This window comes from Sus scrofa, chromosome 7, assembly GCF_054392235.1.
Source record: "Sus scrofa isolate SSC_HxYL_T2T_F1_AM1 chromosome 7, Sscrofa_HxYL_maternal_Yorkshire_Landrace_v2.0, whole genome shotgun sequence".
Lineage (NCBI taxonomy): Eukaryota > Metazoa > Chordata > Mammalia > Artiodactyla > Suidae > Sus > Sus scrofa.
This window is the reverse complement of record NC_139389.1, coordinates 134,767,557-134,792,179: the sequence shown is the minus strand read 5'-3', so window position 1 is coordinate 134,792,179 and position 24,623 is coordinate 134,767,557. Positions and strand designations below refer to the sequence as shown.

Sequence of the window (24,623 nt, the reverse complement as noted above, 5' to 3'; positions counted from 1 at the left end):
TTGCGTGTTGATCTTGTACCATGCAACTTCTCTGGATTTGTTTAGTTTTTGTGTGAGTCCTTTAGGATTTTCTGTCTATAGAGAATCATGTCATCTGTAAACAGAGATGCTTTTACTTCTTCGTTTCCAGCCCGGATGCCACCTTTTTCCTGCCTGATGGCTCTGGCCGGAGCGTGCAGCCGTGTGGGCTCTGCTGGCAGGGAAAGCAGCGCCCCTCTCTGTTCCTACTCTGAAGGGGAGGCTCTGCCTTTCACCCATTGGGTGGGACGTTACCTGTGGCCCCCCTTTGTCACGCTGAGAAGTTCCTCTCTATTCCTCGTGCTTTTCTCATGAAAGAACTTCACATCCCTGACCGTGGGCTGCTGTCTGCTTTCTTCACTGCGCGTTACTTCGTCGTCGTCACTGGGGTTGGGTCTTGGTTCATGCTCCCCACCAGCAGGGTTAAAGGCCTCGGGAAGTGCCAGCGTGTGTTCTTCTCACGAGAAAGGAGACAGTCCTGCCCCCCCCCCCCCATGCCCGGGCAGCATCCCCTCCGCCCCCCATGGGCCCAGGGCCCTGGTGCTCATGCCCTCTCCCTCTTCGTCCTAACAGCCCGATTCGGACTCCACCAAACACTCGACTCCATCCAACAGCTCCAACCCCAGCGGCCCGCCGAGCCCCAACTCTCCCCACAGGAGCCAGCTCCCGCTCGAAGGCCTGGAGCAGCCGTCCTATGACGCCTGAAGCCGACGCTCACCGCCTCGGGGCCGGGGGGCCTCCAGTGTCAGTGCCAAGACTGATCTGACCTCCAGTGCTGTCCAAGGAAGTGCAGAAGTGACGTGTGGAGACGGGGAGGAGAAACTTCTTTACTGTGACACTGACCGGTTTTGTGCCCCGGCCATGGCGGTGGACCAGGCCCCTGCCTCTGCTCAGGTGTGCGGCGCCCGCTCCGTTTGCACAGGAAGGACCGCCACGCAGCCGCTGCCTCCAGAACCAGCCGAGCAGGCGCGTGGGGCCTGCGGACGCCGGCCTCCTGGGCAGAAAGCCAGCAGACCCGGCTCGGCTCGGCTCGGGAAGCAGACAGCGAGGGCGGCCTCAGTAACGCGTCTGTTCCTGTTTCCTAAAACTTTCCTAGGCCCTTAGGAGAAGAGTAGGAAGTCGTTTGTCATTCCCAGTGTCACTAGAATTTTGAAGACAGGAAAGTGGAGGTTAGTTTGTGGCCTTTTGACTCATTTAGCCGTTACAGATGCCGAGGTGGTTCTGCCACCCCTGTAGAACGTGGACAGAGGCCTCTGTCGTGTGACACCTGCCCTGGGTCCCTTGTGCGTGTCAGTCCCTTCCCGGGCACAACTATGAAGAGTCACCAGTATCTACTACTGTGAAGTCAGCTGTGCTCTGTTTTCCGCTCACTTCCGCAGCTCTGCCTCCTGCTGTTAAAGCAGCGGGTGTCGTGGTGCAGCTGGGCCTGGAGGCCTGTGGGCTGAGAGGAGGCTAGAGCCCCATGGAGCCCCACAGCAGGTGCCAGGACCCCGCCCTGCATGGAGCCCCGTGATTCGTGCCCTTCTGGATCACGTCGACTCGCCGCCACACTCCCCAGCGGCCCCCGCACCCTCGTGTTCCTGGCTCCCTCCCTGCAGCGTTTGAGTCATTAGTGGTGGCCTGTCTCTCTAAAGGCTCGTGATTACCTGGCTGGCACACAGCTTGTCCTTGGCCCTGGACAGATTCTCCCAGCTCTCCCACTGGTCAGCATTCCTGGCGACGCTGCTGAAGACGTGCACTTACCTTGAGTCAGCACTGAGTGATGTGGCACCACTGTCTGCCAGTGTGTGTCACAAACCCAGCACCCGCCTGCCCAACCACCCCGCTGGGCCTTCTGCTGGGGCTGGCACCTGCTGGGTGGGGCTTCTGGTTTTTACTTTTTTAATGTAAGTCCGAGTCTTTGTAATTATTGAATTGTGAGAACATTTTTGAACAATTTACCTGTCAATAAAGCAGAAAGATGACAGTTTTAAAGTTCTCTGTGTTTTGTCTGAATGGATCACCTGTCAGCCTGTGGGTGGGAATCCCTCCCTTCCCTCCCTAAAAGGCAGTGAAAGAACTGTCTTACCTATGGAAGCCGTCTGCTTGGGGAAGGTGCCTGTGTCCACGTGGCAGGAACCAGCCCCCAGAGCTGGGTGCACTTGCCTGCCGAGGTCCCCCATGGTAGGCAGGGTTGGGTATGGGCTGCTGGCTGGAGGGAGGGGCCGCCTGGCCAAGTGTCCCTTCTAGGCCTCCAGGGACAGGCCAGGTGGGTTGGGATGTCACCTGAGAGCCGCGGGAGCCCTAAAGGGCCACGGGCAGGTCGAGGTCAGTGGCTGGGCACAGGATGTACCCACGACCCTCTGCTAGGAGAGGGTGACATGCCCAAAAGCTCCGCAAGGCAGAGCAAGGCCCCAGGAGGGATGGGACCAGGCAGGCCACCCCCAGGGAGGCTGGGCTGGGTCACAGGGGGCCGCGCCGGGGGCTCTGGCTCGCAGGGCAGGGAGCAGCCTGAGGCACCATTGTCGGGACTGCGAGAGGAGGAGGCGGAGGAGGACCCGCTTTCCCTGTGCACACAGGCTGCCAGGCAGCAGGGCACCTCTTGCACTGGCTACGGGATTGGGTACAAACAGCCACAGCCATCTCGGACTCCTGAGGTGGGAGCGGCCTGCCACCACTACGGGTCCCGTGAACAGGCACCACCTGTAGCCCCAGTCACCTTGTGGGGAGCCACCAGAGAGGGCCCTGAAACCAAGTCCCACCCACCACCCTCACCTCCCTGGGAACGCACACACCCTGCCATTGCCACTGCCAAGGGCTCTGGGCACCACCACCCTGCTATGGGTCCCCACCAAGTGGCGACAGGTGCCATTTGCAGGCACCATCCATGGCCTCCACCTCCCTGGAAGCACTGGCTGTACACCTGCATGTGCCCTATCAGGGGTACCCTGTCACCCTGAGAAAAAGACAGCAAGCATCCAAACCGCAAGCAGCCCTCGTGCCAAAAGAACAAAAGGAAGCCCTCGCGAGCTCCTCAGGGACGCTCCCACGTATAAACAAAGAGCCCTCAAGACGGCAGTAGGTCACTGTTTTCCCTGCAGTCACAAAGTGAGAAAAACAAGCAAAGTGAAGCACAGGAACCATTCCCAGCTGAAAGGACAGGAGAGAGTTTCCCTGAAGGAACAAACAAACACCGAGTTCAAAAAGGAGGTAATGAAAACGCTGAAGAAATTACAAATTGATGTCAACAGTAACGCTTTAGAAAAAGGAACCAGAAGCTCTATGGAGAAACCAAGAAAACTGAGGCCATTCATTTGCAGAGATGAAAGCTGAGTCGTTGAAGAGCAAAATGAATAATGCAGAGGAATAAATAAGTGACTTGGAAGATAGAATGATGGAAATCACCCAATCAGAACAGCAAACCAAACCAAATTAAACAAACATGGGGAGTTCCCGTCGTGGCACAGTGGTTAACGAACCCAACTAGGAACCATGAGGTTGTGGGTTCGGTCCCTGCCCTTGCTCAGTGGGTTAAGGATCCGGCGTTGCCGTGAGCTGTGGTGTAGGTCGCAGACGCGGCTCGGATCCCGAGTTGCTATGGCTGTGGTGTAGGCCGGTGGCTACAGCTCCGATTTAGACCCCTAGCCTGGGAACCTCCATATGCCGAGGGAGCGGCCCAAAGAAATAGCAAAAAGACCAAAAAAAAAAAAAAAAAAAAAAGCAATATAAGAGAGCCATTGGATAATATACAGTGTGTCAGTCTATACATAGTAGGGATTCTGGAAAGAGAAGAAAAGGATTGAAAACATACTTGAAGAAATTATGGCTGAAAACTTTCCACGTCTATAGAAGAAACATCTGGATTCAGGAAGCACAGAAGGCCCCAAACAAGTTGAATCCAAACAGACTTACACCAAGACATATGATAAAAATGGCAAAAGTGAGTTAATTATAAGGGAACCCCCACAAGGCTATCAGCTGATTTATCTATAGGCCAGAAAAGAGTAGCAAGGTATATCCAAATGTCTAAAAGGGAAAAATCTGCAGACTAGAATACTCTACCCATCAAGATTATCATTGAAAATAGAAATAATTTCTCAAAAACTAAAAGAATACAGGGATACTAAGCCCATTCTAAAATACTGAACAGTGTCTTCTAAACAGGAAAGAAGTAAGAAGATACAGGATGGAGAAATCACAGTTGGAAAGTAATCACTTAAATAAGCCAGTGTACAGATCAAAACCAAAAACACAAACCCCTACTTGTGGAGTTCTCTTCCTGCCTCAGTAGTTAACCAACCTGACTAATATCCATGAGGACATGGGGTCGATCCCTGGCCGCGTTCAGTAGGTTAAGGATCTGGCATTGCCACGGGCTGTGGTGTAGGTCATAGACGCAGCTCGGATCCCGCGTTGCTGTGGCTGTGGTGTAGGCCAGCGGCTACAGCTCCTGTTTGACCCCTGACGTGTGAACTTCCATATGCTGCTGGTGAGGCCTTAAAAAGACAAAAGAAAAAAAAAAAACCCTACTTGTGAAAGTGGTGATACACACAAGGAATAGCAAAAGGATAAACATGAAAATGTAAAAAAAGGACATCATGGAGTTCCCGTCGTGGCGCAGTGGTTAACGAATCCGACTAGGAACCATGAGGTTGCGGGTTCGGTCCCTGGCCCTGCTCAGTGGGTTAAGGATCCAGCGTTGCCGTGAGCTGTGGTGTGGGTCACAGATGCGGCTCGGATCCCAAGTTGCTCTGGCCATGGTGTAGGCCAGTGGCTACAGCTCTGATTCGACCCCTAGCCTGGGAACCTCCATATGCCGCGGAAGCGGCTCAAGAAAAGGCAAAAAGACAAAAAAAAACAAAAAAGGACATAAAATCGTAAAATGTGGGGAAGGAGAATAAGAAAATCTAGAGGTTTTGGAATGTGTTTGCGCCTATGTGACTTATCAGTCTAAAGCAAGCACAAGTAGGAAGGTATTAACATACTTGGAAAACAGGGCAACAACAAATCAAAAACAAACATTACTTTCACAAAAACCAAAAAGAAGAGGATAAAAGCATAAAATAAAAGGAAATCATCCAATCACAAAGAAACAAAGAAGAAACAGAATCAACTGGAAAACAAGGTTTAAAATGGCAATAAATACATATTCACCAATAATTACCTTAAATGTCAATTGACTGAATGCTCCAATCCAAAGACATAGAGTGGCAGACTGGGTTAAAAAACAAAACAAAACAGAGCCTACAGTATGCTGCCTACCTTAGGGCAAAGACCCACATAAACTGAAAGTGAGGGATGGAAAAGTATTTCACGCTAATGGAAATGACAGGAAAGCAGGGGTTCCCGTTCGCGTATTAAAGAAAATAGACTTTAAAATAAAGGACATGAGGAACACTGTTTAATGATAAAAGGATCCACTCAAGAAGAGCATACTCGTCAATACACATGCCTCTAAGAGAGGAGCAGCCAAGTACATTCAACAAATACTAGCAGATGTAAAAAGAGAAATGGATGGGAATACAGTAACAGTAGGAGACTTGAACACCCTCTCACATCAGTGGACGGACCTTCTAGACAGAGAATAAATAAGGCAGCAGAGATCCTAGATGACACAATAGAGCAGACCTAACTGATATTTTCAGAACATTACATCCAAAAAACCCAGAAGATACATTCTTTTCAAGTGCACGTGGAACATTCTCTAGGATGACCCCATACTGAGGCACAAAACTAGCCTCAGCAAATGTAAGAGCCTAAAAATTATTTTAGGCATCTTCTCTGATCACAATGGCATGAAACTAGAAATTAACCCTGGGAGAAGAAATGAGAGAAAACATGACGACATGGAGACTAAACATCATGCTGTTAAAAACCAACGGGTCAGTGAGGAGACTTAAAAAAAGGAAATTAAAAAATACCTCGAGAGGAGTTCCCATTCTGGCTCAGCAGGTTAAGGACCTGATGTAGTCTCTGTGAGGATGTGGATTCCCTGGCCTCATTCAGTGAGTTAAGGATCTGGTGTTTCTGTGGCTGTGAGGTAGGCCTGCAGCTTCAGCTCCAGTGCTACCTCTAGCCCAGAACTTCCCTATGCCGTATGTGGGGCTGTAAAAAGAAAAGAAAAAAAGAGCAGGGGCATCAGGTTGGCCTATTAAAGTTTTACTACGAACCCTATAAGCGTAGCCTCATCACCACCAGCGGGCTAAAAAGACATTTTGGATATAAAAGGCATCCTTCTTACCTGTTTGGGAGATTAGAAAGGTCTGATCAAATCCAATACTGCCATGGCTGTGGCTTAGGCCTCAGCAGCAGCTCCAATTCAACCCCTGGCTTGGGAACTTCCATATGTCATAGGTGCACCTGTAAAAAGAAAAGAAAGGAAAAGGAAAAAAACCCTTTGAGACAAATGACAAAACACACCATACAAAATCTACGGGATGCCTCAAAAGCAGTTCATAGAAGGAAGTCCATGGCAATACAGGCCTTCCTCAAAAAGCAAAAATCGCAAATCAACAACCTAACCTACCACCTAAAAGAATTAGAAGAAGAAGTACAAACAAAACCTACAGCAGAAGGAAGGAAATCAACAAAAAGAATAGTGAAGAAATCAACAAAATAGAGATTTGAAAAAATAGAAAAAAATCATTAAAACCAAGAGCTGGTTCTTTGAAAGGATAAACAAAATTGACAAACCCTCTGGCCAGACTCATCAAGAAGAGAGAGGAGTTCCCGTTGTGGCGCAGTGGTTAACGAATCCGACTAGGAACCATGAGGTTGCGGGTTCGATCCCTGCCCTTGCTCAGTGGGTTAACGATCCGGCGTTGCCGTGAGCTGTGGTGTAGGTTGCAGACGCGGCTCGGATCCCGAGTTGCTGTGGCTCTGGCGTAGGCCGGTGGCTACAGCTCCGATTCAGCCCCTAGCCTGGGAACCTCCATATGCCGCGGGAGCGGCCCAAGAAATAGCAACAACAACAACAACAAAAAGATAAAAGACAAAAAAAAAAAAAAAAAAAAAAAAAAAAAAAAAAAAAAAAAGCAAAAAGCAAAAAAAAAAAAATAAATAAATAAAAAATAAAATTAAAAAAAAAAAAAAAAAAAAAAAAAAAAAAAAAAGAAGAGAGAGAGAACTCAAATAAAATAAGAAACGTGAAAGGAGAAATCTCAAGGGCTAAGGCAGAAATGCAAAAAACCGTAAAAGAATACTGTGAACAATTATATGCCAACAGAGTTGACAACCTAGAAGAAATGGACAACTTTCTAAAAACGTACAGCCCACCAAAACTGAGTCAAGACAAAATAAATTATTCCAACAGACTGATCACTAGAAATGAAATTGAATATGTAGTGAAAACACTCCCTACAGGAGTTCTCTTTGTAGCTCAGTGGAAACGAATCTGACTAGCATCCATTAGGACGCAGGTTTGATCCCTGGCCTTGCTCAGGGGATTAAGGATCCTGCGTTGCCACAAGCTGTGATGTAGTTTGCAGACGTGGCTCAGATTCTGCGTTGCTGTGGCTGGGGTGGAGGCCGGCAGCTATAGCTCTGATTTGACCCCTAGCCTGGGAACCCCCATATGCCACAGGTACAGTCCTAAAAAAGACAAAAAAAAAAAAGAGAGAGAGAGAAAAAAACCACTCCCTACAAACAAAAGCCCAGTTCCAGATGGATTCACAGGTGAATTCTGCTAAACATACAAAGAACTTATATCCAAGGACTGCTCTTGTGGTTTATGGAGGTTCCTAAGCTAGGGGTCAAATCCGAGCTGTAGCTGCCGGCCACAGCCACAACAACATGGGATCTGAGCCACATCTGTGACCTACACCACAGCTCATGGCAATGCCAGATCCTTAACCCACTGAGTGAGGCCAGAGATTGAACCCACAACCTCATGGTTCCTAGTTGGATTCGTTTCCTCTGCTCCACGATAGGAACCCCAAAAAATTTTAAAACTCTATAAAGTGCATCCTAGCTAAAATTCCTTAAAGCACGTAATGGTAGCTGTGGCAAAGCAGTCTTTTTCTGTCTTTCTTTTTTAGGACCACACGGGAACTCCAAAGTGGCCTTTATGAGTACGCATGTACTGATAAAAAAGTAGACTTTGTATATAATGCATTAAATGTATTAATGAAATTTTTATTTTATTAATTTCATAACATTCTCTCATTATCAGTGTTAATTTTAGGATGCTACATAGGACCAAATTCCCTAAAAAGAATGGATTCAGCAGTTCCCGTCGTGGCTCAGTGGTTAGCGAATCCGACTAGGAACCATGAGGTTGCGGGTTTGATCCCTGGCCTTGCTCAGTGGGTTAAGGATCCGGCGTTGCCGTGAGCTGAGGTGTAGATCGCAGACTTGGCTCAGATACCGCGTTGCTGTGGCTCTGGTATAGGCCAGTGGCTACAGCTCCGATTTGACCCCTAGCCTGGGAACCTCCATTTGCCGTGAGAGCGGCCCAAGAAATGGCAAAAAAAAAAAAAAAAAAAAAGAATGGATTCAAATAAAAGTATAACTGGAGTTCCCCAGAGGCCAGCAGGTTGGGGATCTGGCATTGTCACAGCTGTAGTGTGGGTTCAATCCCTGGCCTGGGAACTTCTGCTATATCATTATAAAAATAATTAATTAATTAATTAAAAAAGAACTTATATCCATCCTTCTTAAACTTTTTTAAAAGACTGAAGAAGAAGGAACACTCCCAGAGACATTCTCTGAAGCTGCCATCACCCAATACCAAAACTGGAAAATGATACTACTAAAAAAGAAAAGTATAGGCCAATATCTTTTTTTTTTTTTTTTTTTTTTTTTTGTCTTTTTAAGGCCACACCTGCAGCATATGGAAGTTCCCAGGCCAGGTGCTGAATCAGAGCTGTAGATGCCAGCCTGCACCACAGCCACAGCAATGCCAGATTTGAGCCACATCTTTGACCTACACCACAGCTCACTGGGACAGTGGATCCTTAACCCACTAAGCTAGGCCAGGAATCAAACCTGAATCCTCAAGGATACTAGTCTGGTTCATTACCGCTGAGCCATGGTGGGAACTCCAGGGCCAATATCTTTGATGAATATAAACGCAAAAGTCCTCAACAAAATTTTAGCCAACCAAATCCAACAACACATAAAAAAGATCACACACCACGACCAAGTGGGAATCATCCCAAGTTCACAAGGATTGTTCAAATGCAAATCAACGTCACGCAGCACATTAACAAAAGCAAAGTCGGAAACAACACAGTCAGCAATAGATGCAGAAAAGGCGTTTGACAAAATCCAACATCATTCATGATGAAAACTCTTACCCAAGTGGGTATAGAGGGATCATATCCTAACATAATAAAAGCCATTTATGACAAACCCAGAGCCAACATAATACTCAACAGGGAAAAGCTGAAAACATTCCCGCTAAAACCTGGAACAAGACAAGGCTGTCTTGTCTCGCACCACCTTTATTCAACATAGTATTGGAAGTCCTAGCCACAGCAATCTGACCAAAGAAAGAACCAACTTGAGAGAAGAGGTTACATTGTCACTATATGTAATTGACATGATACTATATATAGAAAACCTTAAGGCCTCCACATAAAAACTACTGGAAGTGATCAAACCAATTCAGCAAAGTTGGAGGATACAAGATTAAGATTCAGAAATCTCTTGCATTTCTGTATATTAACAAATATTAGAAAAGAAATATAAAAAACAATACCTTTTAAAATTGTAACCCCCCCCAAATTAAATACCTAGGAACAAACTTGACCAAGGAGGTGAAAGACATACACTGAGAACTATAAAACATTAATAAAGGAAATTAAAGAGATTCAAAGAAATGGAAAGATCTCATGCTCCTGGATTGGAAGAATATTGGTTAATTGGCCATACGACCCAAAGCAATCTACAGATTCAATGCAGTCCCTTATCAAATGACCCATGACATTTTTCACAGAACTCGAATAATCCGAAAATTTATATGGAACCATAAAAGACCCAAGATTGCCAAAGCAATCCTGAGAAAAAGAACAAAGCAGGCGGCATCACTCTCCCAGACCTTAGACTGCATTACAAAAACTTCAAGACAATGTGGAACTGGTATAAAAACAGACATAAAGATCAAAGGAACAGAACAGAGAGCCCAGAACCTAATGGTCAACTAATCTCCAACAAAGGAGATGAGAATATAAAATGGGAAAAAGTCTCTTCCGCAAGTGGTGCTGGTGAAACTGGACAGCTGCATGTAGATCCACGAAACCAGACACACCCTCACACCAGGCACAAAAATCAACTCAAAATGGCTTAAAGCCTTAAATATAAAACAACACACCGTAAAACTCCTAGGAGAAAACAAATGCAAAACATTCTCTGACATCAACTGTACAAATGCTTTCTTAGGTCAGTCTCCCAAGGGAAAAGAAATAAAAACAAAATTAAACAAATGGAACTTAAATCCCCAAGCTTTTGCACAGCAAAGGAAACCATTTAAAAAAGGAACAGCCAACCCACAGAATAGGAGAAAGTAGTTGCAAACGATGCACCCATCAAGGGCTTAATCTCTAAAATATACACACAACTCACTCGTACAGCTCAACGACAAAAAAACAACCCAATCAAAAAATGGGCAGAAGACCTAAACAGACAGTTCTCCAAAGACATACGGATGGCCAGTAGGCACATGAACAATTGCTCAACATCACTAAATATTAGAGAAATGAAAGTAAAAACTACAATGAGGCAGCAGCACCTCTCGCAGGTCAGAATAAGTGTACAAATAACAAATGCTGGAGAGGGTGTGGAGAGACGAACCCTCCCATACTGTCGGTGAATGTAAACTGGTACCAGCACTTGGAAAACAGTACGGCGGTTCCTCAGATAACTAAATGCAGAACTGCCCTATGATCCAGCAATCCCACTTCTGGACATATGTGCAGACAAAACTACAATTCAAAAAGATACATTTATGATCATTACACAACTACAGATGTGATAAATGCATTTGAGTAATAAAAAAAAATACATTTACCACTATGTTCATTGCAGCACCATTTTTTTTTTCGTTTTTTTTTTTTTTTTTTTTTAGGGCTGCACCCGTGGCACATGAAGGTTCCCAGGGTAGGGGTCAAATCGGAGCTGTTGCTACCAGCCTACACCACAGCCAACAGCAACACAGGATCCAAGCCACATCTGTGACCTACACCACAGCTCATGGCAATGCCGGATCCTTAACCCACTGAGCGAGGCCAGGGATCAAACCCACAACCTCACGGTTCCTAATCATATTCGTTAACCACTGAACCACAGCGGGAACTCCACTGCAGCCCTATTCACAATAGCCAAGATATGGAAGCAACTTAAATGTCCATCAACAGATGAATGGATTAAGATGTGGTACATATACACAATGGAATACTACTCAGCCATTAAAAAGAACAAAATAATGTCACTTGCAGTAACATGGATGCAACTAGTGATTCTAAGTGAAGTCAGAAAGAGACAAATATCGTACGGTGTCACATGTGGAATTTCAAATGCGGCACAAATGAACCTATGGACAAAACAGAAGCAGATGTGGAGAATAGACGTGTGGTTGCCAAGGGGATGGGAGGGAAGGGGATGGCGGGGAGATTGGGGTTAGTAGATGCAAAACATTTAGAATGGATAAGCGACGAGGTCTTACTCTACAGCACAGGGAGCTGTATCCAGTCTCTTGGGATAGATCATGATGGAAGGTAATATAAGAAAGGCAATGCATACATACATACATGACAGGGTCGCTTTGGTATATAGCACAAATTGGCACAACATTGTAAATCAATTATACTTAAAAAAAACGTGAGGGCAGTGACAACACCTGCCAAAGATGATGGTATGAGGATACAATAAAGTGCAGAGGGCACCCAGCCCAGCGCTGGGTAGGTGATGCTTGAGGAGTGTCCGGGGCATCCCTGTGGCCTGTGTCACTGTGGGCCTCTGTGGTCACAGCTGGGAAGGGAACATGGCAAAGTTTTGGAACAGACACAGTCCTCACACCTGTCCCTGAAAGGGGACCACAAAAGGCACAGGCAGAGTCTTTCACACTTAAGTGTGATCACAGCCCCTGGAACACTGAAAAATAAGCACAGGCTAGTGGGCGGTGGCGGGAGGGGGGTTGAAACACAGGTGCTCAAGTGTCAGCTGTTTTTTTAGCTGTTGTAGCAGAATGAGTGGTGGAGTGGTGGCTTCAGGGCTACTTAGCGCAAGCAGCGTGGGTGAGCTTCGCAACAGGATGCTGGCTACAAAGCCTGGCTTCCTACCAGATGGGAATTTAAACAGTAATCCCCTGTGTTGGAAGCCGAGGGGTTACCCTTGGTGGGGGAGGGGGATGTTTCCAGATACTGGTTACACAGACGTGGTAACTTGTCAGTAGTTTTATACACGCACACGTGTGTGTGATTCGCAGTCCCACTGCTGCCCCACCAAGTGCCCACCAATGCGCGACCTCCTCAGAGTCAGCCCCGCCCCTCACCCCCCAGGTCAGAGCTGCTCTCGGAGCGGGGCGGGCAAGGCCTTGCAGCAGCAAACACCAAACAGCCCCCCACCCAGCAGATGCGCCTGCCAGGGCTCTGGCAGCCACCCCCGAGGGCCCGCCGCTCTGCCCCTGCCCCTGCCCCTGCCCCCTGCGGAGGCCGTAGACCTCCTGTGTCCCCAGGGCAGCCCAGTCTAGCGGAAGTCCCAGCCCAGCCCCACGCAGCCTGGTCCTGAGCACCTTGGCCTGAAGTAGGAGGGCAGCTGGCAGCCCACTTCTCCACCCTCACCTGGCGCCTCCCTCGGTTTGCCTCCCCCGCCCCGCGCCGGCAAGGCCCTCCTTTGCCGCGTGGGCTTCTCCAGAACAGAGGCGGCCCCCTCCTAGTTCTGGGTGGAACTTCGCCGACCGGATGCCTCTGGCCGCCCCACCCTGCACCCACCCAGGACTGCCCTCGCGGGTGGCCAGGCGCCTGCGGGCGAGGGCTCTGAGGACCACCCCTCACCATCGGACCTGGCCCTCCCAGCGCCCCAGCTCCCACCAGGCAGGGGCAAAGCGGTGAGGACGCAGGCGTTGGTGTGTCCACAGCTGACAGCAGGTGCAGGAAACCCCTTTATTGGACAAGGCCACCCTATCCTTGGCCAGCGGAGGGGGCGGGGATCCCGCAGGGCCCCCGACGCCGGCAGGAGAGGGCGGGCGGGTTACGCGGCTGCTCAGGCCTCGGCCTCGGCCTCGGCCTCGGCTTCGCCATACAGCGGATTAATGAAGTAGCTGCGGCTGGAGCTCCTGACGTCCGGCTGCGGGGCCGGGGGCTGCGGAGGCGCAGAGTCAGGGAGCCCGGCCGCGGGGAAGTCCCACCCCCACCCCGTGCGCCCCCTCACCGGGTCCACGGAGTCTGCCGTGTAGAACACCGGGTTGCGGAAGCCCAGGGGCGTCCCAGCCGGCTCGGAGGCGGCCTCGTGGCGCCTACTCCACCTGAGGGCAGGAGGAGCCCTGCGTACCTGAGCCCCGCCCCGCCCCGACGCCCCGCCCCGCCCCGCGCCACCGCCCCGCCCACCCGCTTACCTGAGCCTCCCCGCGCGGCGCAACAGCAGCGCCGCCACCAGCAGCACCAGCAGCAATAGCAGCAGCGCGGCCACCAAGCCGCCCATCAGATCCGAGCGCGCCCCTGGCGCGTTCAACCCAGCAGCCGAGCTGCCTCCGACGGGCGGGCCCGACTCCCGAGCGGTCGCGGACAGGACCCCGAGGGCCTCGCCTGCAATGGAGGGTGCCGGCTCAGTCGCCCCCGAGGGGGTCGGGGCAGAGGTGGGCGGCCGGGAAAGGAGCATCTGGTCGTTACCGTGCTCCGCTATGTCCGCCAAAAGGGCCCGGGCCAGCCGCCCCGCGCTGCCCGTCTCGGGCCCGGTCTCCGCCAGCACCACCTGGATCTCTGTGTCCGCTTTCGCGCCGGAGGCCTCATGCAGGTGCGGTTGGCGCGGAACCTTGGACATGGCCATTCGCAGCCCCTGGTACTGGGGCTGGAGAGGGGGACAGAGTTGGCCCGGGGACTGCAACCCTCGGACCTGTAGAAACGTTGGAGGCAGGGACAAGCGGTGGGGCCGGCGGAGAACCGACGCAATGAGGAGGCGGAGTGGGGCCTGGGGGTCCCTGCAGAGGGGGAGGGCCCAGACCCGGGCTGCGGAGGCGGTGGGGGCGAGGGGAGCGCGGCTCCATTACCAGGGCCAGAAAGGCGTGCAGCAGCCGCGCCCGGTACCGCTCCAGGTCAAAAGCGGGGCCGTGGGTCAGCGACACGATGGCTCCTGCAGCAGGAAGGCAGTGGTCAGCACCGCGGATCTGGGTCCGAAAGGGATCCTGGGGCTGGGGGAGAGCCACGGTGGCCAGGTCGTCCCAGGAGCAACGGCCGGGCGGGGCGCTCACCGCAGAGGTCGCAGCACTGCCCTTCGGGCCGGAGGGCGTCTTGGCAGGCGGCCTGGGGGCAGCGGCCGCCCAGGGGCTGGAGCAGTGCCGCGCAGATCCACGGCTGCACCTGGAAGCGGGGAAGCGGGGCTCAGCTCGAAGGCGGAGGAGGGCAGACCGCAGCGAGAGGGCCGTGCACCCCGGGGGGCGAGGAGGCCAGAGACCCCAGGGCGCCGCGGCCCTGGGCGCCGTCCGGGCGGTACCCCAGCCACCCCAATGCGGGCCCCCCTCACCTCGGCGTTGCCGCAGACGCAGCCCGACGGGTCCGCGCAGGCCTCGGGGTCCACGCTCAGCGCGCCCGACCCGTGGAAGCGCAGGCGGCCTGCGCGGGACGCCAGGAAGGCAGCCAGGTCCTCGTCGCGCGTGAACGTCTGCGGTGGCCAGGCACCACCGGAGCCAGACCGAGGACAAGACAACATTTGAATGCTCGGAACCCACAAGGCCAGCAGGGTGGGAGGTGCTCCGGGGAGCGGCACTGCCGGGCGAAGGCGCGGAGCTGAGACCCGAGCCCCCGCCCCGCGCCCGCGCGCCCAGCTCACCTGGCCCAGAGCCCGGACGCTGCGGACCCGCACGGTGCCGGGGCCGAGGCCCACCCGGAAGGAGGCGTCGGACGGGAAGACGGCGTCGTCGTGGCGGCAGGGCACGCGCTCAGCGTCCACGGAGAAAAGACTGCGCCCCGCGTCCCCCGCGCTCCACAGGCGCGGGTCGTGCCACAAGAAACGGTCGGGGTCGAGGAAGAGCGCGGAGGCTCCTGCGCGAGCCAGCGGCCCTGAGCTCCGCCGGGATGGCGCCCTCCCCTCCAGGCCCCACCCCCGGCCACGCGCCAACCGGGACTAGTCCTTCCCTCCGGGCCCCACCCACGAGCGCGCGCCCCAAGCCCCGCCCCCGGCCCGCCCCCCTCACCTGCGCTACAGTCCAGGTGTGAGCCGGTGTTCTGGGCGCTGAATCCAGCTCCGGAGGCCAGGACAAATTCCCCGTCCAGTGGCAGGAGCTGTAGGAAGCACAGGCTGAGGCAGCCCCACGCGGTGGTCTGGAGATCAGAGCGTCCCCTTCTGCCCCTCCCCTTTGCAGCTGGGGAAGAGAACCTAGGCCCTGAGGCCACCTCGCCCTGGCCGAGGGTCAGATAGGCCAGAGGGAGCAGGGCCTCAGGCCAAGGACAGGAGCCAGCCTGAGACCCGGGAGCGTGAGGAGTTTGGGGCACACTGACTCTTGTCAAGGCCATTCCCCCTCCCCAGTCACCCCTAAAAAACTACAACCCACGGGCTTGTGGGTTCCAGGAAGCCAAGCTGCTGGGGAGTCTGGAGGCAGCCTGACCTGTGAGCAGGGGAGGCGGCTGCAGTTGCCAAGGTAGCAGGGATGGCGGGAAGTGGGGCCTTGGAGTCACCTGTGTCTTCCCCGCAGCCTGGGCAGCCCCTCCACCACAGAAGCCCAGGCCTCAGGTGTCAGAGGAAATAAGGTATAGAGAAGGCCTGGCGAGGGAGGACTGGCCCCCCCCCCCCCGCCAGGCCCTTCGGCGCCTCAGGATGAAGCCCCTCCTCCTTCCCCTCCGGGCTGCAAGTGAGGGCGGGGCCAGGGGAACTGCTCCATGCAGGGGTCACAAGGGGTTCAGCATCTCAGGGGACATCCATCCAGGGCCCAGGTTTGTGTCCCAACTTGGGCTGTAGGGCCTGCCTTTCAGTGTGTCATCACCCAAGCACTGGGCCTGACCAAGAGGCCGGTGCTGGAAGGCTTCAAGGTCACAGGCCAACTACCTTCTCAGCTGAGGGCACAGCACTGGGACTTCAAGGCAAACCCACCTACAGGTGCCAGGGGTGAGCCCTGGGGACAGGGGGACTCGCTATGCCTCAGAGGTGGGGGGATATCAGCGTGCAGGAAATGCAAATAACACACTAAGCGTAATGTTGAAAAGGAAGAGCAAATAGGCGAGGACCGATCTGGTTGAAGAATGTGACTGGCGCCTTCCCATTAAGGAACTCTCCGGAAGAAAGGACAGAGAGAAACCAGGAGACACAGAAGCTGGACACTGAAGCACCAATACTCAGATACGGTTGCAGAGTGTGTGCGTGTGTGTGCACTGTGTGATATCCAAAGAAACAATAAAGTGTTCATTATCTGCAGAAAACTGCGAAACCTCCAGTTGAAAGCTCCCACTGAATGCCAGATAAGGCAAGTCATGAGACACTAGGTTTATGAATATCGAAGACAAAGAGAACATTCTAAAGGCATCAGAGGAAAGAATAGATCACCTGGGAAGGAAAAAAGTCAGAAATCAGGTTCCTCAGCCACAAAGACGCATGAGAACAGATGGCAGAACAGGCTGCCTAAAGACTTCCAGAGCCCACAGCCGCCTCTAGACATGGCCCTGTCTTATTTTACATATATATGTAAAAAAAATTTTTTTTCGGTCTGTTTAGGGCTGCACCCATGGCATATGGAGGTTCCCAGGCTAGGGGTCAAAATGGAGCTGTACCTGCTGGCCTACACCACAGCCACAGGAACTGGGATCCCATCTGCAACCCACACTACAGCTCACAGCAACGCCAGATCCTTAACCCACTGAATGAGGCCAGGGATCGAACCCGCACCCTCATGGATACCAGTCAGTTTCGTTACTGCTGAGCCACAACAGGAACTCCAGCACTAAAGAGTTTTGAATGTTAGTCAACGACCTCCTGTTCCCTAAATCCCCAGTCCAAGTGTTTTCACAGGTGAAGTATACTAAACCCTCAGGGAAACTTACAGAAGTTCCAGAAAACAGAAAAAGAGTGAAAACTGCTGGCCCATATTATTCAGCCAGTGTCACCTTGATTCCAAAACTAAATTAAGGACAAAACAAAAGAAGAAAAATGATAGGCTCAGTTGACTTATGAACACTGATGCAAAAATCTTAAAATGTTTGATGATGGCTCTAATCATGTATTTAACAAAACACGGGGATCACAGCGTTGGTGTCTCAAGAGTGGGGGTAGAAAGACAGGGAAGGCTCCCATCCTGACTTCCCCGCAGTATGTATCACAGTCTTCCAGCAGGTGGCAGTGGAGAGTCCTGTGCCAGCAAAATCAGCAAGACCCAGGGAAGTCAAGTATCTTGAAGAAGTGGCTTTTTTTTTTTTTTTTTTGGTCTTTTTGTCATTTCTTGGGTGGCTCCCGCGGCATATGGAGGTTCCCAGGCTAAGGGTCCAATCCGAGCCGTAGCCACCGGCCCACGCCAGAGCCACAGCAACGCGGGATCCGAGCTGCGTCTGCGACCTACACCACAGCTCACGGTAACGCCAGATCCTTAGCCCACTGAGCAAGGCCAGAGATCGAACCTACAAACTCATGGTTCCTAGTCGGATTCGTTAACCACTGCGCCACGACAGGAACTCCAAGATGTGGCCCTTTGACTGGCACCTGAAGGAAGGTGCCAGGAGGAGATCCCTCTTACAACGACAGTTTGGTGCCAGAAAATCTCACTAACAAGCTAAAGGAGAGAGACATTTCATCACAACTGACACAGGAAAAAAACATGAAAAGTTCAAAACCTATTTATGATTAAAAAAAGAAAAGTTTCTGGTAAACTGGCAATAGATTAGAATTCCCACAATTAAATAAAGTTTATGTACCAAAACTCTCAGCAAACATTATACTCAGTGGAGAAACTGGAATGCCTTCTCTTTCACATTGGAGAACGACAAGGAAGCCTGCTTTTGTCTTTTTTTTTTTTTTTAGGGCCGCACCTGAAGCAGAGGGAGGTGCCCAGGCTAGGGGTTGAATCTGAGCTGTAGCCACAGGCCTACACCACAGCCACGCCAGATCTGAGCCCATCTTCCACCTACTCACAGCTGTGGCAGCGAAGGGTCCTTAGCGGGGCCAGGGATCAAATCCGCATCCTCATGGATGCTAGTTGGGCTCTCAACTCACTGAGCCGCAACAGGAACTCCTACTTTTGTCGTTTTTTTTTTTTTGTTGTTGTTGTTGTTTAACACAGGAGAAGAGTCCTGGACAATGCTATAAGGAGCGAATAAGAAAGAAAAATAGGACTGAAAACAAAGAGGAATAACTGTCATTATTTATGAAAAATAACCAGATAGAGAATATAACTCCTAAAAATAGAATTCATAATAGAAACCTAACTATAAAGCACTTGAAAATTAGCCAGCACTACACAGGACTTGTGTGTGGACGATTTTAAAGCTCTCAAGTAAAGAGGTTTATAATCAATGATCTGAACGATTTGGAGAAGGCATCCGTGCTCTTGGGAGGTTGGCTTGCTTGTATAAAGCTGCTGTTCACTCCCAGACTCTAGGGTTTTGGTGACATTGTAACCTACTCTACAATTTCTCTGCAAAGATGAGATCTACAAAGAACTAGTCAACCTGTCACAGAAGAGTGAAAAAGACAAGTTGCGGCAATGGGTATGAAGACACCCCACGGAGCCATGGCATGAGGGCGACGTGGTGCTGGTTGGAGACCAGGAGGAACCATCAGAGGAGCTGAAGGGGCACTCAGAGCCCCCACTGCACCCTCGGCAGCTGATGAGCAGTGACCACAGTGCCACAAAGCCAAAGGTCAACGCTGGGGGCTTGGAGGAGGACGTCGGAAATCAGGCTCATTCCAAGGAGAAAAATAAAGCTGGTTCCTTGGCTATTGCCCTGCTCAACCAGGTGCTCTGATGGCAAAACAGTGACTTTAACAGACACAATATATAGTTGATTAAGGTCGTGACCCTCAAGCAGGGAGAGATGCTTAAACAAAACACCCCAAACAGTTATACGGCAGGGGGTTTGCACTGAATAGATTAATAAAGAGCGTTTGTGATCAGCAAAGGGAAACGCAGGCGACGTCCACAGTGAGAAGAGACTGGCAGCCTCTCAGCAACCACTGATGGGTGGAAAATAGGAGATTCCCCTGCAGACAAGAAAACTGGGTAGAAGTTGGAGGGGAGAAGGGTTCGGAAGAGAAAAATCCCAGGGAGAGAAGTTCCAAACCAAAAGAAATGCAAATGAAGTCACCGAAATCGCTGTGCCTGTTACTAGGGCGACGGCTCCGCAGCTCGACAGAGTGGAGCGCTGGGGACCCGCCTGCCGCGGGGGTGGGAGGGGCCTCGGTGTTGGGTCCCCTCGGACCCCTGTCCCGGGGTTCCTGGGCCGTTCCTACCCGGCTCCTCCCGAGGCTGACCCCGCGGCACGGAGGAGAGGCGGAGGAGGTGAGGGGGCGCCTCACCGGGCGGTGTGCAAGGATGCAGGTGCACTGAAGGCTCTGCACAGGGAGGAGGGCTCCCGTCCTGGCAGCTGGGCACCGGAAGGGAGAGGCGGGTGGAGAGGCCCGATCAATGAATGAACAATGAATGAATGAATGGATGTTTTCTCTTTTACGATCCTGGAGCTCTTCCTAAGGAGATCATCAAAATAACGAGGTCTGGAGAGACCCCCCACCAGCCAAGGTCCTGGGCTCCCCACCCCCAAGGGACTCCTCTGTCCCGAGGGTGGGGGGTGGGGGGCACCAGTTCCCAGAACGCCTCCCTCTGGCTCCAGGCCACCTGGTTGCCATGGTTACTAGGGCTGTGGAGGCGAAGCCGCTGGTGCAGCCCCTGCGCCCCTATGCACAGTCCCCTCTCCACCGTCCTCTTTGGGTTGGATACATGTAGGAAAGGTATAGTCATTCGGGACCTGCGGGGACCAGGACACTCTGCTCCATGTCCCCTTCCCAGGCAGGGGTGTATCTCTGGCTGCGAAGTGAGGATGAGGTCCCCTGTGCCCACCAGCCCCTCTGCATGGGGCCAGGCTTTCAGAATTAAAGCCCCTTGTGAAAACCATCACCTAACTGGAGCCACCTCCAACTGGAAATACATTCTGGGGCCCCCAGATCCTGCATCTGGGCAAGAGATGGGGTGGGGCTGCCTCTGGATCACCCTCACTTACCCACAAAGTCCAGTGGGCTCTGGGTGAGGACCCCCCACCCCGGAATTCACCCCGTGAAGCAGTTTGAGAACAAGGTCCCCTCGAGTTTCAGGCACTGGGACAGGGAAGGGCTTTGGTGAGGCAGAGAGCGGGTGCTTTCCCCAAGCAAACCTTAAGAACACAGGCCGTTGGGAGCAGGGGCCACAGGCAGAGGGCAGTGGAGACGGGAGGTGCCCTCCACACCCCCTTCCAAGGCTGGGGCACAGCGTCCCCAACCAGAGGCAAAAGGCCAGTGGCCTGCCTGGTGCTCCCTGCAGGTGGCAGCAGTCAGGAGGCAGGAAGGGGCTTTGGCTGACCCCAGTGGGACCCACCAGCCCTCTCCAGCCCAGGCTGCATTCGCAGCCCCGCCTCACCATATCCGAGATGCTGTGACCTTCTCGCACCAGGACGGACACCATCTGGAAGCAGCAGCTCCATCAGCAGCTGAACCCCAGTTGGGCTCCCACCAGCCGGACCTCCCAGTCCCCCCACCCGAGCCCAGCATCGGGGACCAGGCACCTTGTCTGCAGGGAATTTGACGGCAGCGCCTGCGCATGGGGTCTGGTTCTGGCTCCAGTTATCGGCGGCATCAAAGTAGGTGTTGGGGACCCAGAGTTTGTAGGCGGCCCGTGTCAGCGCTGGGCAAGAGGCAAGTGAATGCTCCCCAGGCCCTTGGGATCCAGGTTCCTGCCCAGATGCCCCAGTGCCCAGGGAGGATGACCTCGCCCAGACAGGTGCAGCAGGCCGCTCAGGACCCATGGCCCGGGCACGGATGGGGGCCCCGCAGCCACCCAGACCCAGGCCCTTGACGCTCTCTGCGTCAGACCAGACCCTGCGGGAGCCTGGCCCAGGAGCTCTGACAGAGGAACTCCTGCTGGATCTGCAGATCCTGCTCAAAGGTGCCCTCCTCCACGATGCCCACCAAGATCGCCTCCGAGCCTGCTCCCAGTTTGCCCCGCACTGGCGCGGAGGCCTGGGCCAGGCAAGGATGGTGACAACCAAGGGAGGAAGGTGGATGGGGTAGCTGAGGCTCTGCAGAGAAGAAGGGGCCGGGGGAAGGCAGGGCCCGGCCAGACAGTCTCCAAACCAACAGGAGCTGTGTCCTGAGGGAGCAGCGAGGACCTTAAGGGAGGGGAAGGGGGCGGGATGCCCCCCGCCTGGGTGTGACAAGTGGGGGACAGGCCAGCAGCAGAGCCCTGCAGCCTCCAGAGCTGTCACTGCTTCCTGCAGGGACGGTGCCCACTTCGCAGACAGAGGAATTACGGGAGGGCAGGGGCGGGTCCGAGCAGTCGGTCCAGCCAGGGTCCCGGCCTCCAGCCTCCCTTGGCCTGGGCTGGGCAGGGTGGGACGGGGCGCTGTGCTCGGCCACCGGGGAGGCCCCGCTGGGTCTTACAGCCCCTCAAGCTCTCACTGCCCACCCTCGGGGGACCTTGGCCTCTGGGCGTGGAGCCCCCACAGTGCCCCCCACTCACCGCAGAGCTGCAGCCACAGCAGGACCCGGCCTGGCGCACCCATCTCGCCTGAGTTTCAGCGTCTTGGACCAGGAGACTTTGCCCTGTGGGGCCCACGTGACCAGGCCGGGTGGGGCGGGGGCAGCCAGGGATGGTCACACATTTACCTCCTCACCTGCCTGCAAGGGCTCTTGGGCTCCTCGGAGGCACCCCCCCCACACACACTCAGCCCTCTGGGACTTGACCTTGGGTGCTCAGGAAGAGGGGCTTGTTGGGAAGGACTTGCCTGAGGAAAGACAGGTGCACTGGGGCTGGGGGAAGCAACCTCTGGGCTGCCCCCGTCTGCCCACCTCTGGGGCCGGGTGTCCACCCTCCCAAGCAGGCCCTCCTGCCTCCTGAGCTGGAGGGACCGTGGCCAGTGGGAGACGGACGGTGCCGGGTGTCTCGTGTAGGAGGAACGGTGACTGGGGGACGGGGCGTGTGGTGAGTGGGTGGATGAGGGATGGATGAAGATGGTGCATGAACGGACAGTAAGCGAGTGACAGTGGGTGGAAAACGGGCGGCGTGTGAGTGGGACGTGCCAGGTGGTAGACGGATGCCTAGATGGCCTGGAGATGGATGGCTGGTGACCCGCAGACGGATGACGGGGGGCAGGTGTGTGCGGAGAGCTGTTAGCTGGTGGTGGATGGCTGGGTGGCTGGAAGGAGGAGAAGCGTGTAGTTTGCAGAAAGACGGGCAGTGGATGGCAGACGCTGGTTGGGGGAAGGGGAATGGCGTCGAGCGTGGAAGGTGCGGTGACGGCGGGATGCATGGATGGCTGGAGGGTGGGGGATACACTGTGTGGACAAGTGGCTTGTTGAGATGGATGGTGGGTGAAAAAAGGCTTTGGCCTTTGGATGGTGAATGGTGGATGTGTGACTGGCACGCAGGGTCTAGATACGGCTGTGAGTGGACGGGCGGATGAGGGCAGAGAGGGTGACCCTGCCTAAGGCCTGGGACCTCACAGGGGAGGGAACAACTGGTGCGGAGGCCCTGCAGCAGGAGCATGAGGCTCCAGGAAGGCGAGGCCACATCTGCAGGTGGGGGGCCCTGAGGCGGGCACACTGCTGCTGGGGGCTGGGCTTGATGTGTGTGGAGGAGCCCAGGAGGCCAGGGTGGGGGTCTCCGCCTGGCTTGGATGGGACCAAGCTGGCCACCTGTCAGCCAAGGGGACACCTCTGGGTGTCCAGCAGTGGTGGGGCCAGGCTCCGACACAGGTTGCCCTGGGTTTGCACGCTGTGTGAGGCTGTACAGTTCACTTAGCCTGGTTCATTCTTCATGGGCAGAGCCAGGCAGCAGTGCCCACCTCACAGGGCACCGGGATGAGGCTGAGGGTCTAGGACACTCCATCCCTCTTCCATCTGGGGACTATGGGAAGAGGAGGATGTGGGGGGAGCCGGACTGGCAACCACCCCCAGTGAGCTGCTAAACCCGCCACCCTGGGGAGGGCGCTGCTGCGTCTGGCCAGGGGCCTGTGTTGTCCCAGTGGGAGGTTTGATCTGTCACTTGCCCCCACAGCCTCTGAATTGAGGGGAAGTCTGTCAGGGTCACTTCACAAGCCTCTGGGCCCAGAGGAGTCACAGCCGTAGGGAGAGACACTGGCTGGCTCCAAACCCCTTGCCGTCGCTCCCTGGGGCTGGCTGGGCCAGGACAAGCACCATGTGTATGGGACTTGGGCTGCTTAAGGGCAGAGTCTGAGGGCGGCCACCAGGGGCTGGACCCTGGGCACCGTCAAAGGCAGCCCTCACCAGCTCACGGAGGCTGTGTCAACCAGGTGACCAAGCCCCAACTCCATGGGGGTGGGAAAGGGGGACTCCTGCAGCCCAGAGCCTTGGCCGTGGGGTGGCCCCTCACTGCCAGGGCTCCAGGCTCACTTCCTGGCTCAGTCCTGGGAGCGCAGGGCACGCGGAGGGGACACCAGTGGCGGCCCTGCTGGGGACACAGGCTCCTGTGGCCCTGCCAGGCGTGAGTCCCCAGCTCACCCAGGAGTCTCCTAGTCGGGCTCAGAGCAGGGCAGCCATGCCCTGTGCCCCGAGCAGAGGGAGGCGGCAAGAGTCCCAGCCGGCTGCCTGCCCCACTGCAGGCCTGGACCACGGCTGCCTGGGTAGACCCCAGGGACCAAGGCTGAGGCCCAGTCGCTCGGGGCTGAGGCTCAGGTCGGGGTGGGCCCTGGGGAGCCGCGCAGAGCCCCTTCCTCGTCACGCCCTGCTGTGCCCGTGTCCCCGACGGCGTCCTGGGGGAGAGTGCCCTTCCTCCTGGGGTGGCTGCACACAGGACTCGGCGAGAGAAAACTCCAAAAGGGTGGAAGAAAGGAGCCAGTTTCTGAAATTCCACGGAGCACCCCCTCTAGGGACCCCCTGCCCCCGTGTCCACTGTCTACCGTGCAGTCCTGGGGCTCTGGCTGCAGGCCTGAGTGGGGAGGTGGGCGAGCACAAGGGGTGGGGCGAGCAGCCCAAGTGCTGGGATTGGGTGAGGAGGAGCTGGGGGCCACGGCCTCCCTGCTGTGTGCTCCCCCGAGGCTGCGGGGTGGCTGGGAGGGAACAGCAAGCCCTGGGGGCAGGTGGCACCTTTGGGCCAGGCCCTGAGACTGGGGGGCGGGGGGCAGCCTGTCTTCGGCCCAGCAGGCCCATGAGGAGGCCTGGGACCCCAGCCGAGACTTGGAGAAGGGAGAGAAGCTGAGCGCGGTGGCTCTGGGGTCAAGAGGGACCGTAACACCTGAAGGAGCAGGGGCAGCGGGGGGGTCAGCGGGGGAGACTGAGCCGTTCCCGGGGTT

At 54.3% G+C, this 24,623-nt stretch overlaps 2 protein-coding genes across 9 annotated transcripts in view; one reads left to right on the top strand and one right to left on the bottom strand.

The window, feature by feature from the left end:
• Nucleotides 1-1,992, top strand: part of CDC42BPB (CDC42 binding protein kinase beta) — a 103,456-nt gene extending 101,464 nt beyond the window's left edge. For all 6 annotated transcript variants that reach the window (XR_014811375.1, XR_014811374.1, XR_002341125.2 and 3 more), the window contains one exon: nucleotides 592-1,992. Coding sequence is in view for 2 of the 6 variants with exons in the window: in XM_021081621.2 (XP_020937280.2) it covers nucleotides 592-723 (132 nt within the window). In the remaining 4 variants the exon portion in view is untranslated. The remainder of the gene's footprint in view (nucleotides 1-591) is intronic.
• An 11,091-nt stretch (nucleotides 1,993-13,083) lies between these two features.
• AMN (amnion associated transmembrane protein) lies at nucleotides 13,084-21,905 on the bottom strand. 3 transcript variants are annotated; one of them, NM_001444500.1, is given in 13 exon segments: nucleotides 13,084-13,296; nucleotides 13,366-13,459; nucleotides 13,550-13,739; nucleotides 13,824-14,001; nucleotides 14,201-14,283; nucleotides 14,402-14,510; nucleotides 14,674-14,811; nucleotides 14,980-15,191; nucleotides 15,344-15,431; nucleotides 19,645-19,812; nucleotides 20,735-20,779; nucleotides 20,880-20,998; nucleotides 21,833-21,905. In NM_001444500.1, coding segments are annotated over 13 exon segments (1,566 nt in total). In that variant the 5' UTR covers nucleotides 21,876-21,905; the 3' UTR covers nucleotides 13,084-13,197.
• Between the last annotated feature and the right edge of the window lie 2,718 nt (nucleotides 21,906-24,623).